Below are 18,579 nucleotides of genomic sequence, written 5' to 3'. Positions count from 1 at the left end.
ACTACACTACAAAGCTACAGTAATCAAGACAGTATGATACTGGCACAAAAACAGAAATATAGATCAATGGAACAGGATAGAAAGCCCAGAGATAAACCCACGCACATATGGTCACCTTATCTTTGATAAAGGAGGCAAGAATATACAGTGGAGAAAAGACAGCCCCCTCAATAAGTGGTGCTGGGGAAAATGGACAGCTACATGTAAAAGAATGAAATTAGAACACTCCCTAACACCATACACAAAAATAAACTCAAAATGGATTAAAGACCTAAATGTAAGACCGGACACTATAAAACTCTTAGAGGAAAACATAGGCAGAACACTCTATGACATAAATCACAGCAAGATCCTTCTTGACCCACCTCCTAGAGAAAGGGAAATAAAAACAAAAATAAACAAATGGGACCTAATGAAACTTAAAATCTTTTGCACAACAAAGGAAACCATAAACAAGACCAAAAGACAACCCTCAGAATGGGAGAAAATATTTGCAAATGAAGCAACTGACAAAGGACTAATCTCCAAAATTTACAAGCAGCTCATGCAGCTCAGTATCAAAAAGAAAAACAACCCAATTCAAAAATGGGCAGAAGACCTAAATAGACATTTCTCCAAAGAAGACATACAGATGGCCAAAAAACACATTAAAGAATGCTCAACATCATTAATCATTAGAGAAATGCAAATCAAAACTGCTATGAGGTATCACTTCACACCAGTCAGAATGGCCATCATCAAAAAATCTACAAACAATAAATGCTGGAGAGGGTGTGGAGCAAAGGGAACCCTCTTGCACTGTTGGTGGGAATGTAAATTGATACAGCCACTATAGAGAACAGTATGGAGGTTCCTTAAAAAACTAAAAATAGAACTACCATATGACCCAGCAATCCCACTACTGGGCATATACCCAGAAAAAACCATAATTCAAAAAGAGTCATGTACCACAATGTTCATTGCAGCTCTATTTACAATAGCCAGGACATGGAAGCAACCTAAGTGTCCATCGACAGATGAATGGATAAAGAAGATGTGGCACATATATATAATGGAATATTACTCAGCCATAAAAGGAGACGAAATTGAGCTATTTGTAGTGAGGTGGATGGACCTAGAGTCTGTCATACAGAGTGAAGTAAGTCAGACAGAGAAAAACAAATACTGTATGTTAACACATATATATGGAATCTAAAAAACAAACAAAAAAATGGTAATGAAGAACCTAGGGGCAAGACAGGAATAAAGCCGCAGACCTACTAGAGAATGGACCTGAGGATACGGGGAGGGGGAAGGGTAAGCTGGCACAAAGTGAGAGAGTGGCATGGACATATATACACTACCAAACATAAAATAGATAGCTAGTGGGAAGCTGCCGCATAGCACAGGGAGATCAGCTAGGTGCTTTGTGACCACCTAGAGGGGTGGGATAGGGAGGGTGGGAGGGAGGGAGACGCAAGAGGGAAGAGGTATGGGGATATATGTATATGTATAACTGATTCACTTTGTTATAAAGCAGAAACTAACACACCATCGTAAAGCAATTATACTCCAATAAAGATGTTAAAAAAAAAAATGTAGTCTAGGGACTTTGATGGAAGTGATATGTTTATGTGTGTGCACATGCACACTTATATCAGGCATGGAGTAGTAGGAAAAAAGGTGGTTATTTTCCTAATACCCAAAATTCAATTTTACCATTTTTAAATGCTTAAAAGCTGCATTTTGTTACCTAGAAACAACTTCTAAAACCATTACTTATTTATACATTCTACAAATATTTCAGTACTTGTTATGATCCAAGAAAATATAAATACAATGTTGAATACAATAGACAAGGTATTGAGTATGTGTAATCTGGCAATTATGAAATTTTATACAAAGCTCTCTTTTATTACAAAGCTCTCTGTTCAGATTAGGTGTAGATACTATGAGAGCTATTTAGCACACTCATGAGGGGCAGGAAATACTTCATAAAGGATGTGACCTCTAAAATGAGCCCAAAACATCATCGGAACTGTCAGGAGAGTTAGGGAAGAAAGAGTTTTTAAGGCTGAGGGAATATTTCTTTAAAAAGACACAAAAGTAAGAAAAAAGAATGACAGCTGAGAAACTGGTATTCACGGAAATCAATAATTAAATTTGTGTTATTAATAAAAAATAAAATAACTACCATTTATTGAAATCCTACTACATAGTACTAGCCTCTTACACACACTGCTTCTAATCTTTACAGCTTTTCAACTATCATTATCCTAATTGTACAGAAGTAATTTAAGGCTTAACAAGAATAACTTGCCCTTGTCAGGAAAAAATTTTTAATGATATGAGATGACCAAATAAGATGATTGGATGTTTTGTCTAGGGTGCAATTCCAAGTTATCTCCACTTTTCTGCTCTTCCTCGTCTGACATATTTTTAAATTCCACAAATTATCAATAATTGATAGCAATGCAAAAGATTATTTTCCATAGATATGAAAAAGAATTTTTCCAGTGGAGTTATAACTGATTTCCCTCCCCACGTGGAAGAAGGCAATTTTGAATCAATTAAGCAAGTTTGTGTCCAGTATTCCTGGTGGCCTATGTATGTGTCTGTTCTTTGGATTCTCCTTGAGCTCCATGTAACATCTTACTGGGTTCCCTCATTAATTAATGAGCTAACAGCTTTGGCATGGGTTTATGTACATGTCTATGAGTCATGATTTTCCCTTTTTAAAAAATTATCCTTTAGTAGCTCCAAGGCAAAATAAGTCAGAATTTGAAGGTTTGTGTGGATTCTGCATGGTTCCAAAGACAAAGTTCCTTCCATCACATACAACTCACTACTTCTCTCCTTTTAATCTTGAATGGTAATGCCAACATAATTTTTGTAATACCCCTTGTAAGGGGTCTCACCAAATTTTTGATAGTCCACGTGATAAAACTTACTAAAAAGTCCAGTTTGTGGCTACTTTCACTCTTACTAATTCTTCATACAACCATAATTCATCAGCTTCTCGTGGAATGAAAAAGGAAAATAAAAGTACCTTCTCTCATTCCAAGTCTTTTTAGTCAGGCAACCACAAAAAAGAAAGAATGAACCTACAATTCATGCCATTTAATGCTCTATCAGGCATAATTCAAGTCAAATTCCATTGAGCAAACTCTGGGATAATTAAAAGTACTAATATAATGAGTAAGAGAAAGGTGGTGACTGGGGGAGAACTTATGAAACCCTTGTCTCCTGCTTCTGTTGATTATTCTTTTTGTTATGATGGATTGATTCCCTTTCTTCACGTCACCTTTTTGAAAAATAACAGATTGTTTCTGTTAAACAAAACTAATAGCTAGTGACAAATACCCAAACCCACATAATGGAAACTGGGTGGTAAATTTCACTGTAATATAAAATACCCAACAACATAATAAGCCACTGTTATGGTATTCATTCAATTCACAAGGAAACTGTAAAACCTTTAATTTAAAAAGGAAAAAAAATCCAGTGCACACACTTTAAAGATGGTTTTGTTTACCTGCTTAACAAAATTGACAGTACGAAGCTTCTTTCGCATGTTACAATGACGCGTTAAAGGTATACTTCCTTCGAACCAAACATTTACCCTTCGCCACTGGTGAAAGGCAACAGGATCTCTTTACAGAGTCTCGTCTTTTTCAATAAATTTTGCATGAAAACATGTTATCCTGGCACAAAGTTGCCTGCTGTCACATTCGAAGTGTAATAAATGTTTAATGAAAACAACACCACACAGCTTGGTGTCAGACAACAGCTATCACACAGCCCTGCTTTGATCCAAACAGACACTTAAAAGGAGTTCTAAGCACTCTCTGCACCACAGAACTCTATAACCTATATGCAAATAAGGGTAAATTAGCATAAATGATTTCCTGCTGCATAAAGAAATAAGAGGTAAAGAAAAATATGACAGCCTCTAAGAGTATGTAACTGCTGTCAAACTCAGAGTCCAGCATTCCCAAACCACTTCCAACACCTTCTGCCAAGTACTAGGTAGGAAAAATGGGCTATAACTATAGCCCATAATAGCATGGGCTATAACTGAAGCCCAAGTTCACTGCTATCCCAGTGGCTTCTATACATATTTTCAAAAAGACTTAAGACAAATGATTTAGTGAGAGTCACATTTAAGAAATTATATTTAAGACTTCCATGGTGGTCCAGTGGTTAAGACTCCACGCTTCCAATGCAGGGGGCATGGGTTCAATCCCTGGTCGGGGAAATTCCACATGCCATGTGATGCGGCCAAAAAAATTTTTAAATTCTGTTTAAATGCATTCCCCTCCAATTACCTACCAAAAAGCACTGCTTCAGTTGTCAAAATTTGTATCCAGAGGGAAATTCTTAACCTCTCTCTAAAAGTACAAAGCTTCAGAAAGTTATATAAAGGAAATGAGGAAGATAAGTATAAACAACACAAGTGTTTGGGCAAAATATTCCAGAAGTCTTGATGGGCACATTTCTGAGTACAACATCCACCTACTGAAAAGCTAATAAGAATATAATAAAAGTGAAAACCTTTCACAGTAGCACATCATAGGGGAGAACAGGCTGCGGAATACTAAATTAGATTCCTGATGAATCCTAAAGTAACTCAAATTAAGAAAGCATTTTACTAGGCAATAACTGCTTTAAACCAAACTTTCCTGGCTGGTGGTTTAAATCATGATTGAAAATAAAGTTAAATCAGGGACTTCCCTGGTGGTTCAGTGGTAAAGAATCCACCTTCCAATGCAGGGGACGCGCGTTCAATCCCTGGTCAGGGAACTAAGATCCCACATGCTGCGGGGCAACTAAGCCCCCACGTCACAACTACTGAGCCCATGTGCCTCAACTAGAAAGCCCACGCGCTCTGGAGCCCGTGTGTCACAACTAGAGAGAGAAAACCCACACGCCACAACTAGAGAGAAGCCCAGGCGCCGCAAGGAAGAACCTGTGTGCCACAACAAAAAGATCCCGCACGCCGCAACCCACATGCCACAGTGAAGACCCGTCGCAGCCAAAAATAAAATAAATAAATAAAAATAAATAAATATTAAAAAAATAATAATAAAGTTAAATCAAATCCATGCAAATTCTACTCTTAAGGATGGCACTATGATTTAAAATCAATAGTAGAATGTCACTGGTGGCACTGACATTTGCTCACAACTAATTTCTCAAGGAAGTCCATAAAATGTTTTATAGTGGATGACTACACTTTTTGGAATTTGATTAAATGTTTCTAAAGAAGGCTCAGTAAGATACTAATCCACAGAAGACTCAAATGGGGTGTACAATGTTCACAATCATCAAAACAAGTTGTAATTATGAGATGCCATGGCAAGTTTCATATTTCTGATTTTTGACTCTCAATAAAAGCTTGCCTAAAATGATGTTGTTAAGTGCCCAATTTCAATTTAATAACTCTAGTATTAATAAAATTTGTTTTCATATTGCAAAGACATGTCCTCAGAAAAGAAATATAATTATCTAATGATACGCTGAATATTCGTTCTAAAAATTTGGGGGGGAAACTAATAAAAACAAACAAAATCTGTATCAATATTTTAAAAATTAAATATTCTTAGAAACCAAATTTTATAAATGTAAAACATTAAAAATTAAAGTCATTAAACCTTTTTGATAAAATCTAAGACAAGGTTTGGTCAGTGTCTTTCTTATATTAATCTTTCACTCAGTGTTGTAAGGAAAGGCACCTTTTAATCCCTACAAACTCCTGATATCCTTCTAGTTTATATTAGGCCTCCCTTATTCAGCAAAATTATAAAATAAATAGATCAATTTATGACATTATACACAAATCCTAATTATAATCATTCAACTGTTCCAGGAATTTCCAGAACATGTACTTAATTAGCTGCTATTTTAAAAAGGTTTTTCAGAATTGCCTAATTTTATATCATTTTTCTCAAAAGGCTAATAAAAAAAAGCTCTTCCTTATTATTAGGCTCATAAATTCCTGCTTGAGCATTTCTTTTTCTCCTGCTTTTATTTTTCCCAATTTATAAAATATTCCCTTACAATTAGTGTACTTACTCTCCTTGCTTTATATTTCATCAATGTATGCTTTATAGTCTATCAATATTTAGAAATATTGATATTTTCAAACTGGTTTGATAAAAACAAAGATTGTTATATATAAAGAAACAGAATCACATGAGTTGTTATTTTCTCTTATGCGAGGAAGCATCTAGGTTATTTAGCACAAGCTAAAATATTTGTCATTGAGTCATACAATCACAATGAGCTAATACGTAAGTCCAAATTCAATCATTTGTGAATCTTTTTTCCTTTCTCTCCACCTATATGTGTTCTTAAAAAAAATAATAAAAATTTCAAAAGAGCCAATAAAACCATCACAGAAATACATTTAATTAAGGTCTAGAAATTTTTTGTCATTTTATTAAATATAATTAAAAGTAATTCTACATAAACAGATTAAATGCTGACGTGGGAAAGTAAGGAAGAGAAAGGAAGAAAAGAAGGAATCAGTCTTTTACTAATAACAGATTTCTGACCCGATCAGAGAAAAAAAGGCACAGAAAATTCTTTCCATTTTCCTTAGCTATTTTCTAGGAAAGTTTAAGCAATAGCATATCACTTGATCTCAAACACTGCATATCATCATCAATAATCATGGATTACTACAGAAATAAACATAGTGTACTATTAAGAGTCAAGATGCTGTTGTCAGTAAACCTGAATTAGAAACCTAACTCTGCCATTTATTTACAAGTCCTATGATAACAAGTGTTCATCTGTATAAATGGGAAAATAAAAGCACCTATTTCACTAGGTTATTATGAAAATTAAATAACATATAATGCTTAGCAAAATTTCTGATACCTAGAAAATATATTTAAATGTTAGATGCTTATTATTATGTCCACTGCAAGTAAAGCATTTTGTTCATACCTTATGTAGACCTGATCATAAAATTACTCTACTTGAGATTTCACTGGCTTCTCACTGCCTTTAGAATTAACTCTCTCCTTAACATAACATATACTCCAATAATCACCTCTCATCATTATTCCTCTTCTTCTCTAAACCAATCCCCATGAGACTTCAGTTTCTCAAATATGCCATACTCACCTTGCTTTCCTCCAAGTATTTCCACATGAAGTTCATTTTGCATGCACCCTTCTTTCCCATCTCTTCCTTCCTTCAGTGTATAAACATCGCTTCTCCTGAGAGCCCGGCCCTAACATGCTGACTAATCTAGGTCAACCAGCTTAAAGTTCATGAAAATATCTTGCAACCAAAATGTGTCAAGACTGAGGATGAAACCCAATGTGCTGAGACTGGTCTGTTGGAACAATAAAAAGGGCACAGGTCTGCTTACCTCCAAACTTTTTCTTATTTTAGCAATAAATGTACTTAATTGTTTAAGCCAGATGTTGAGAAACTACAACCCATGGGCAAATATAGCCAGCTGCCCATTTTTGTAAATAAAGTATAAAACTTTACTGGAATACAGCCATGCCACTCATTTAGTATTATCTATGGCTGCTTTCATGCTAAAAGGGCAGAGTTCAGTAGTTGGCAACAGAGACATATGGCCGAGAAAGCCTAATTTATTTACTACTTAGCTCTTCACAAAAAGTTTGCTGCTCTTGGTTTAAGCTAGTTTAGTTAGGTTTTGTTACTTACAGCCAAAAGTACCCTAACACATAACAGTTAGTTTCCTACTGAAACATTCATCTGATTTTACTGTAATTACTTATATATCTTCCCTTCTATATATGCTTATTTTGCCACCTGCATGAAATCTCCAAGTAAGACTAGCCTGCTGTTATGTCCCCATTACTAACATATACTTGACAAACAGAAGGCATTCAAGTATTGTTGACTGAACAAGTGAACAAATGAATGAATGAGCATATCTGATCAATACCCAATAAATATTTATGAAAAACTACCATGTACATTAGGTACGCTGAGTAATACAAAAGAGTATAATACCCATGCTCTGCCCTGAATGGCTTAAAGATCAGGTTTAGGAAATAAACATGTAAGCTGTAAAATATATATATAAGTTATTTCTGGAGCAAAACGGGGTGTATCTGTCATATATAAATACTACCATATTAAATGTATACATCAATCCCCCCCCCCAAATCCTGATTTCAGATCGTACTAAAAGGTATGAATTCGTGTGGCCTTAGCACTAATCAGAAGGGAGGGCACATTGACATAACACCACCCTGTACTATGGTCCACTAAAACCATGAAGATGACTAAATCAGGCTACTCACAGCTTTTTGGCATCAGTACTCATGGCCCTTCAACTGACACCTCTTGTTTTGACTTTGTTCATTGCCTTTGTTGAGATTTAAGAAATAATGACAAATACAACATTATTATCTTGTGAACCTGTCATCCAGGAATCAGTCCCTTGAACAAAATCAGCTCTGAGTGATGGCAGAATCTAACCTGTAAAGCTGGTGCCGACCTTCAAAATTAATGTCACCATATGAAACCCTTTCCTGAAACCATCCGACCTCCCTTTTGATTCATGCTCTCATTTTTCTTACCTTTAAAATACCCCAACTAATGCTTTATGTAATATCAACTTCATATAACTGTGTAAATATTATTCTAAAAAGTAAAACTTGGTGAAGCAGAAAGCAAAGATTTAATGACCAGTAAAAATCATAGTCATTTCACATAGTCATGTAATATCTAAAGTGTAAACCAAAAGGAGGAAGAAAAAAAGAACAAGGAGCACGGCATTTCCTTGACTGATGTAATTTATTCATCCTCTTAGCCCATATTTTCCACTCTTAGAAACCTACTCTATTTTCCAGTCTTAGAAACCTACTCTACATCCTCTCTTCAACTATCATCCTCCTGACTTTCTCCCTTTATCAACAGATTTCCCCCATATCCTCTCTGATCCTCACTCCATTCTACCAACTCTGGCTAAGTCAGGCTCCCTAACTTTAAAGCCAGATATCCAACTCTATCTACTCTTCTATAACATTTAACAGTCCTTAAAACTAGAAAAAGACAGAACTCAGAATTTTTCAGGACCACAACTGCTCAATGTACATTAATGGCTATGGGGTGATCAGGGAAAGAAAGTCACACAATAATGTTACACTCTCCCAAAATCCACCACAAATTTATCATTTCAAAGAATACATAAAAGCCAACAATCCAGGCAGTTTTATATAATATCACTGTAAACCTAGATTAAAAAATAAACACACAGACAACTGTGAAAAAGAGAGGGATGAGAAGAGCCCCATAACCTTCAATAAACTTAATTCTTCATAGAATCAAGATCTCAAGGAACCATATCCAAAATCTTGGTAAGCTCTTCAATTTAACAGTGAAAAGTGATACACTAAAGATAAACACTTCTGTATTGAAGTATTAGAGTGAACATATATAGGGTGTTGAAAGACTAACAAAAGAGGATAAATTCTAAGATGTTCTAAACACTTCATAGAATAAAAGATCCCAATGTCGGTTTGGAATAAAACAAACAAGAAGCTGTAATTTAAGCCAGGGGTCCCCAACCACCACCCCAACCACTGATACCGGTCTGTGGCCTGTTAGGAACCATGTTGCACAGCAGGAGGTGAGTGGTGGGCAAGCGAGCGAAGCTTCAGCTGCCGCTCTCCATCACTCCCCATGGCTCACATTACCACCTGAACCATCTCCCCAGCCTCACCACCACACCCCCGTCCATGGAAAAATTGTCTTCAACAAAACTGGTCCCTGGTGCCAAAAAGGTTGGGGACTGCTGATTTAAGCTACTAAACAAGATTTTATTTCACTTTAACATCTTTTAATTAAATAAACTGTTTTGAGTGGACTTCAACCTCCAAACAGACAAAACTAGAATAACTGTTTCAATGATATCAATTCCAAAAAAAATAAATTCTGGGTCCCATATGCACATACACTCATATAACACGTACATATACCTTAATATTGACCAAGTCCTCATTCTACATTGAAAGAGGGCTAGCCAACAGTAAATCACGTGGTTCCCTACTTTCGTTCCATCTTTATCCTTTTCCCCTAACAGTTTTACAATAAGCTAACAGACATCTTTAATTGTAAGTAGTCTTCAAATTTTAAATATTGTATCCATGATAAATAAAATGGAACTTTCCTAACAAATTATGTCAATTTTCCTTTACTGACATACTAAGTTTTGACAGTGCTATTTGTTTCTAAGATTAGTTTTGTAAATATTAAATGAAAACAGGAATAGAAAGGAAGCACAGTAAAAATCTGAGATAACTATTCTGATTTATCCTTTCTTTATTCTCTATTATATTCTCCTCTTTTTTCCATCTTAGAAAAACCTCAGAAGATAAAAATTTAGTTTGAATATTGCTATGGAATCACGGAGTCATCACTGCTTTAGATCTGCTTCAACTTACCCACGTTTGATGCTGTGTAATTCCTTGTCCTTGCCTTTATCCTTTTCCTTTTCTCTTTTCTCCTTATCTCTGCCTTTACGTCGTTCTCTATCCCGAGACCGACTACGTGTTCTTCTGTGACTGGACCTTTCACTGCTTCGACTATGGGAACGTGGACGTGGTCTTGATCGGGACCTACAGTAAGTAGATTTCATTATATACATTTAGTGTATATTTTGTATTATGAAATAAAAATATCCTTAAAAATTGTCCGAAAGAAAAGGATTTAGTTTTAGTTAAGGATTCAGTTAAATAACTGTTTGAAGTAAGCATCTAAAGATGATTCTTTATGAATAAGTACTCTGTTAAATGATATGAGGGAAACATATGTGTCAACTTTACAGGAATATAAGGTTTAGTGTTTGCTTAGTCAAAAAAGTCTTAAAGTTCAAATCAAATCTTCATTACTCAAATCTCTTCAAGATAATATAACAAATCTAAATGTATCTATTCTAATATGCAAGGATTAGGGTCTTCCCTATCCCTACAATCTCTACTTTCTATATTGATTCTACCTAATTTCCTATTTCTAATTGTTAGAATAAAACTATTCCTCTACTCTACTATAATCCAGCTATTCTTTGCATAAAATGAAGGACAGTATTAGGATATATTATGTGCTTTTAAAAAGTAAAGATTTTTAGATCCTGCCTTACAGTATTGAGAAGAAAGCCTCTACCAGATTGATGATACTATAGAAACTATAAAAAAGCAACTAACTGAAGTCACTGAATAGTGACCAAAAGAAGGCACTGACCTTAAAAGCACTGAACAAAATCTTACTATATAAATATGCTGTTGATTTATTTAATGTAATTTCAAGCAATTAGATTATGAACCAAAAATCATGAGCAATGCCAACACTTGGAAAAAGCAAACAGCAGTAAGAAAGTTTCCCATTTTATCAGTTTCTTTTCTGAGGACAAGCCTAAGTCTGTGCCATGCAGGACAGCTAAAACTCTAACGGAAAACTTTCAAATTTATGGCCTGAAAACCCAGAACAAAGACTCAAGGCAACCACCGCAAAATGAAAATGAAAGGGGAATCCTGGAAAAGAGTCAGTTAAAGGAGCCAAAAATCGTAGATGTAAACTCTATTCAAATCTCTGGCTGAATCCTACATCATGCATATGAAGGGCAAACTCCAAATAGCTAAGGAAGAAAGAACTGAACTAAAATTTCAACTGCCCCAAAGAGAATGAATTGTTGTAATTTTAATTCAACTAAGTTAATTTCCTGCTTTAAAAAAAAAAAGTAAACCAAAAAATCAATATTCTTCAGAGGAATATAACAGAATCCAGAGTACTCAAAATATGATATTCACCATGTCCATGATAAAATACAAAATTACTAGGTATACAATGAAACATGAAAAATGTGAGAAAAGATAGTCAATAGTGAACAACCCTGAGATGAGACAGCTGTTGGAGTTAGCAGGCAAGGATTTTAAAGTAGTAAGTATAACTATGCTTATAATGAATAAAATGTTAAGAAATTTTAAAAGACAAACTAGAAGTAAAAAAAAAATTCTGTAACTGAAAAATACAATATCTGAAATTACCATTATGCTAAAAGAGATCTGAAGCAGATTGGTAGCAACAGAGGGGAAAAAAATCTATGTACTTGAAAACAGATAAATCAAAATTATCCCATCTGAAGAACTAAGAGGAAAAAAAGATTGTTAAAGGAAAAGAAAAACAGATCCTATAGGATCTGTGTGACAACATTCAAATGTGTAACATGTTTATTTAAACTCATAAGTAGAGAAAATGATGAGATAGAAATCAATTTCTTTTTAAGTGGTGGCCAAAATTTCCCCAAATTTAGTGAACAAAAAATTTACAGATTCTAGAAGTTTAGTTAACTCCAAAATAAATATGAAGACCATGATTAGTAATACCATAGTCAAGCTGATGAAAACTAAAGATAAAGCGAAATCTTGAAAGTATTCAGAGAAAAAATAGACACATTACATACAAAAGACCAATGACATGACTTACTGCTGGCTTCTCATCAGAAACAATGAAGATCAGAAGACAGTGGAACAAAATTCTTAACATGGTGAAAGAAAAAAAAAAAATCAACCCAGAATTTTATACCCAGCAAAAATAAGTGTTCTACTTACAAAAATAAGTGTTCTACTTACAAAAAGTAAGTGTTCTACTTACAAAAATAAGTGTTCTACTTACTTTTGGTTTCTTGAGGGATATTTTTGCTGGGTATAAAATTCTGGGTTGATTTTTTTTTTTCTTTCACTATGTTAAGAATTTTGTTCCACTGTTTTCTGATCTTCATTGTTTCTGATGAGAAGCCAGCAGTAGGTCATGTCATAGTTCTTTTGTATGTAATGTGTCCAGTTTTTCTCTGAATACTTTCAAGACTTCGCTTTATCTTTAGTTTTCATCAGCTTGACTATGGTATTAATAGTCATGGTCTTCCTAACACCATACACAAAAATAAACTCAAAATGGATTAAAGACCTAAATGTAAGGCCAGACACTATAAAACTCTTAGAGGAAAACATAGGAAGAACACTCTATGACATACATCACAGCAAGATCCTTTTTGACCCACCTCCTAAAGAAATGGAAATAAAAACAAAAATAAACAAATGGGACCTAATGAAACTTAAAAGCTTTTGCACAGCAAAGGAAAACATAAACAAGACCAAAAGACAATCCTCAGAATGGGAGAAAATATTTGCAAATGAAGCAACTGACAACGAATTAATCTCCAGAATTTACAAGCAGCTCATGCAGCTCAATATCAAAAAAACAAACAACCCAATCCAAAAATGGGCAGAAGACCTAAACAGACATTTCTCTAAAGAAGATATACAGATTACCAACAAACACATGAAAGGATGCTCAACATCACTAATTATTAGAGAGATGCAAATCAAAACTACAATGAGGTATCATCTCACACCAGTCTGAATGGCCATCATCAAAAAAATCTACAAACGATAAATGCTGGAGAAGGTGTGCAGAAAAGGGAACCCTCTTGCACTGTTGGTGGGAATGTAAATTGATACAGCCACTATGGAGAACAGTAAGGATGTTCCTTAAAAAACTAAAAATAGAACTAACATACGACCCAGCAATCCCACTACTGGGCATATACCCTGAGAAAACCATAATTCAAAAAGAGTCATGTACCAAATGTTCATTGCAGCTCTATTTACAATAGCCAGGACATGGAAGCAACCTAAGTGTCCATCGACAGATGAATGGATAAAGAAGATGTGGCACATATATACAATGGAATATTACTCAGACATAAAAAGAAACGAAACTGAGTTATTTGTAGTGAGGTGGATGGACCTAGAGTCTGTCATACAGAGTGAAGTAAGTCAGAAAAACAAATACCGTATGTTAACACATATATATGGAATCTAAAAAAAAACAAAAAATGGTTCTCATGAACCTAGAAGCAGGACAGGAATAAAGATGTCAACATAGAGAATGGACTTGAGGACACGGGGAGTGGGAAGGGTAAGCTGGGGCAAAGTGGGAGAGTAGCATTGACATACATACACTACCAAATGTAAAATAGATAGCTAGTGAAGCAGCTGCATAGCACAGGGAGATCAGCTTGGTGCTTTCTGACCACCTAGAGGGGTGGGATAGGGAGGATGGGAAGGAGATGCAAGAGGGAGGGGATACGGGGATACATGTATACATATAGCTGATTCACTTTGTTATACAGCAGAAACTAACACAACATTGTAAAGTAATTATACTCCAATAAAGATGTTAAAAAAAAAAGTAAATCAAAGACCTTTTTGAGATAAAGGAAAAGTAAAACATAATCATCGGTAGTTAATAATATGCATTAAAGTATGTACTAAAGTAAGTTTTTCAGGCTAAAGAGAATGATAAATGATGGAAACCTGGACCTTTAGAAAGGAAATGAAGGCCACTAGAAATGGCATAATATGGGTAAATATAAAAAATGACTTCCCTTAATTTAGTTAAAATACATATGTACTTAAAGTAAAAAGTACTTTACTTTTTTTTTTTTTAATTTTTATTTATTATTTATTTATTATGTTTATTTTTGGCTGTGTTGGGTCTTCGTTTCTGTGTGAGGGCTTTCTCCAGTTGCGGCGAGCGGGGGCCACTCTTCATTGCGGTGCGCGGGCCTCTCACTATCGCGGCCTCTCTTGTTGCGGAGCAGAGGCTCCAGACGCTCAGGCTCAGTAGTTGTGGCTCACGGGCCCAGTTGCTCCGCGGCATGTGGGATCTTCCCAGACCAGGGCTCGAACCCATGTCCCCTGCATTGGCAGGCAGATTCTCAACCACTGCGCCACCAGGGAAGCCCAAAAGTACTTTACTTTACTACAGTATTTTACTGTAGGGTTTATAATGAAAGTGGATATAATACATATAATCTCTACAGAATAAAGTATGGAGCAGGTAAATTAACCTACACAGTTAGAGAGCTTTTACACTTCGTGTGAACAGTGAAATAGTAACTCTAAGTACACTGAAACATACTTAAAGTACTGAATCATAAGGGCATATATGTAATCCTTACAGTAGCCACTTAAAGAAAAAAAAAGAAATGAAATGCAAAGAAATATAGCTAAAAAGCCAAAAGATGAACTAAAAGAAAATTCTTAAAAATAGTCATTAATCCAATATTCATTAATCATTAGTCCATGTGAGGCTGGAAAGGCTCACATGTCTTCTCAGAAGACTTTCAGGATCAAGCAATTCCTGGCCAAGAAACAAAAGTAGAATTGTACTATTCCCCAATGGATTCAGATGAAAACAAGTAATAAATCGAGTACACCTCCACAATGAGACACTGGAGAAAAACCAAGCTGGGTCTAAATCACACAAGAGATGGCACAAATATTTATGCTGTATGAAAGTAACTTACATCTTACCCTATCACTCTGAAAGCATACACTACTATCTGGACAGTTGGGTGTGTTTTCTTGGGAAAATGATTTTTCTCTTTGTTTCTCTGTTTCTGCACTAGTAAGTTTGTCCAGTAATAAATATGTGAGATCTTTTGTTTGAGAGGGGGGAAAAAAGCCAAAGCCTGTCCTAATAAATTAAAAAGCAACACACAACTATACGCTATCTATAAGATATGCACTTTAAATATAGACACAGGTTGAAAGTAAATGGCTAAAATTAGATATATCATGTAAACAAAGATGGCTGGAATGAGTATATTAATATCAAATAAAGTATCATCCTAGACACTCAGAAACTAGGAGTATTACCCCAAATAAAAATGGGTACTTCATGATGATCAAAGGGTCAGTTCAAAAGTAGAAATCATACAAAATGTTTATCGGACCACAACAGAGTTAAATTAGAATTCAGTAACAATAAAACATCCAGAAAAAAACCAAAAGTGTAGAAATTAAATAATATACTTCTTAATAAATCATGAGTAAAGTAAGAAATCACAAAAAAATTAGAAAATATTTTGAACTGAAAGGCAATAAAAATATAGCATATTAGAATTTGTGTGATGTAACTAACGCAATGTTTAGAGGGAAATTTATAGCTTTAGATGTTTATATTAGAAAAGAAGAAAAGTCTAAAACCAATTACCTAAGGTTCCATCTTAAGAAGCTAGACTAAGAAGAGCAAAGTATATCCAAAGTAGGTAGAAGAAAGGAAACATTAAAGAGCAAAAATCAATGGAATAAAAAGCAATAAAGAAAATTAACAAAGCCAAAACCTGGTTCCACAACAATATCAACAAATTTGGTAAATCCCTAGCTAGACTGATGAAGCAAAAAAGAAAAGAGCAAACACAAATTACCTAAATAAATAAAGATTGTGGATAAAGAGATCACATGAACTAGTCCTGGGTACTTAGGACATATGTAGGGCTTGAAGAGAAATATGGATTTCACTGGTAGTATGTTCTGTCTTCTTTCATCCTTAACTGGTTCATTCAGTGAGTGAAGAGCAATATTGTATCATTAGATCACAAACTTTTTTTTTAATATGTCATTTTGAGAAGTTACAATATTTATTGCTAGGAATGTCAACATGGGTTTATTATACTAATTTACAAAGGTTAAATTTCCTTCATTTTCTCTTTGACTACTCCCTCTCAATTTTGACACATGCTTCTTTCCACATAAAATAAAGTTTTAATTTATCAATAATTTATTGCCCCCACAGACATTATCAATTCATTTCTAATGAAATCTTTTATTATATGTGGATATGTAAAAATTTTAACAGATTATTCTAAAATCTCTGAACAATAATCAATCAGCCTAAAGTTTTCTGATTAAAAGAAAGTAATAATAATAGAAATGAAGGGGGCCTTTTTTGTGATAATCAGAGCCACTACATATACAGTATATACACACACACACACACACACACACGTTATGTTATCTTAATTTGGTTCTACATTATGATTCTGGCAATTACTTTTTCACTTAACTAGTGAAAATATAGTGTAACAAAAGACAAAGAGTTAAATATTAGTTTAAACTCTGACAACAAATCCCTAAGAGCTTCTTTTTTTTAAATAAAACTTTGAAGTAAGCTCATTTCTTAGTGGTTTGCCACTAAGAAAAATATACTGTTGGACAAAATGTGCAATCATTTGTGGATTACAGATAAGGTAGATTTTGGTAAAATCATGTTTTCACTGTATCTTAAAAAGTAAATGTATATGCTCTTAATATACACAAAGCTACAGAAGTATTAAGTTAAAAAATAAAGAAATTCTCATATAATGGTGTCCTCAAACAAGTTACTTCCTCTCTGGGCATCTGTTTCCTCATCTACAAAATGTTGATAATAACTACATTTCAGGGTTATTATAAGGACTAAATAATAACACCAGTAAATTGTGAGATGGCAGACAGGTGATTTGGGAGTAGGCAGGCACTGAGAAAGAAGTAACTGTGGGATGTGCTAATCTAAATGAATGAGTAAAATCTGATTCAGAGAATATGAAATGTTTCCCTCATACCACAGCTAATCCAGTAAAGAGAAGTATTCTGATTCTGATAGACCTTTAAAATCTTAAGGCTGGCATAAGGATTACTTAAGTTTCAATATATTTCTTTTATATAGGAAGGTAAATAATAATAATATTGGTTAAAGATTATCATCTTCTCCACAGGAAACCCTCAGCAGCCAAATGCATGCATGATCTTCACCAGTTTGCTACTAACATGAAAATCATATCACCTATCATCCAAGCCTTTGGAAAATAAAAGGGGATTTATTTTAGAGTCCAGGAAGGCACTATAACATAAGGACAACAGGCCTAAATTGGCTCTGTCCCAGAGAAACCAGAAAGTAGGATCACTCTATCACCATCATAGCAAAGCTAAATACCACAATTAGAGGCTTTCTATCAATTACTATCTGCCTCACTCTCCCAACAGCAACTACTTTCCTAATCTCTACTCCTCCCAACTTACCCAATATCTGAAATAAACTCAATTATCTCCAAACTCATCTCATGGTTTTCCCTAACACAAAGATTCCACTGTAGAAAACATATGCCTACCATTCTCCAAAAATATTCTGTTCGTTACGTCTCCATACAAGCAACACATGCCAGTCTGGAATATTCTTTTATAAATATTGTTGATGTGGCTCAATGACCTAAGACAGCAATAGCAGATCTATAATTTAAGTTACCCATGATGTCAAATTGAAAGAAAGTAATAAGTTTTAAAATATCACAGCAATGTCTTAATATTGATTATTTCAATTCTCATATTGTAGACCTCAACTTCATTTATAGGCTACAAGAAGCAAAAAATGACTCTGAAGAGAATAAATAGGGAAAAGATAGCAAAGCCAAAACACAGTTTTTGCAACATTTTTAAAGGCTGTAAAAAGGACCACAAAATCAAATACAGATTTTAAATGAATTAAGCTGCTGACTTCTTTTCAGTCATGAGAATTACTTTAAACAATTCTGAGTAAAACTCACTTCCTAGACTATGAACAACCCCATTTACTTTATTAAGTAAATTTAACTACATATTTGAAGGATCTCCATTAAGAACAAAATAAAGAGTAAAGAGATTTCCTACTCTGACCAGACAAACAAAAAAGTCAAAGAAACTATACTAAAATTTAGAATGCTATTTTTCCCTCATTCCTTAA

The 18,579-nt window shown here is 34.5% G+C and overlaps 1 protein-coding gene and 1 long non-coding RNA gene across 6 annotated transcripts in view; one reads left to right on the top strand and one right to left on the bottom strand.

The window, feature by feature from the left end:
• LOC309659752 overlaps window positions 1-18,579 on the top strand; it is a 167,492-nt gene that overhangs the window by 2,390 nt on the left and 146,523 nt on the right. The window lies entirely within an intron of this gene.
• RSRC1 (arginine and serine rich coiled-coil 1) overlaps window positions 1-18,579 on the bottom strand; it is a 421,395-nt gene that overhangs the window by 296,118 nt on the left and 106,698 nt on the right. For 4 of the 5 annotated variants that reach the window (XM_082459640.1, XM_082459638.1, XM_082459639.1 and 1 more), the window contains one exon: window positions 10,422-10,595. The exons of the other annotated variant lie outside the window; for it this stretch is intronic. In XM_082459640.1, the coding sequence (XP_082315766.1) occupies window positions 10,422-10,595 (174 nt within the window). The remainder of the gene's footprint in view (window positions 1-10,421; window positions 10,596-18,579) is intronic. 5 annotated transcript variants of the gene reach the window in all.

The sequence above is a fragment of the Balaenoptera physalus genome, assembly GCF_965194825.1.
Source record: "Balaenoptera physalus genome assembly, chromosome: 4".
NCBI classification, from domain to species: domain Eukaryota; kingdom Metazoa; phylum Chordata; class Mammalia; order Artiodactyla; family Balaenopteridae; genus Balaenoptera; species Balaenoptera physalus.
The sequence above is the reverse complement of the archived record's forward strand: the minus strand, read 5'-3'. Positions and strand labels throughout refer to the sequence as shown.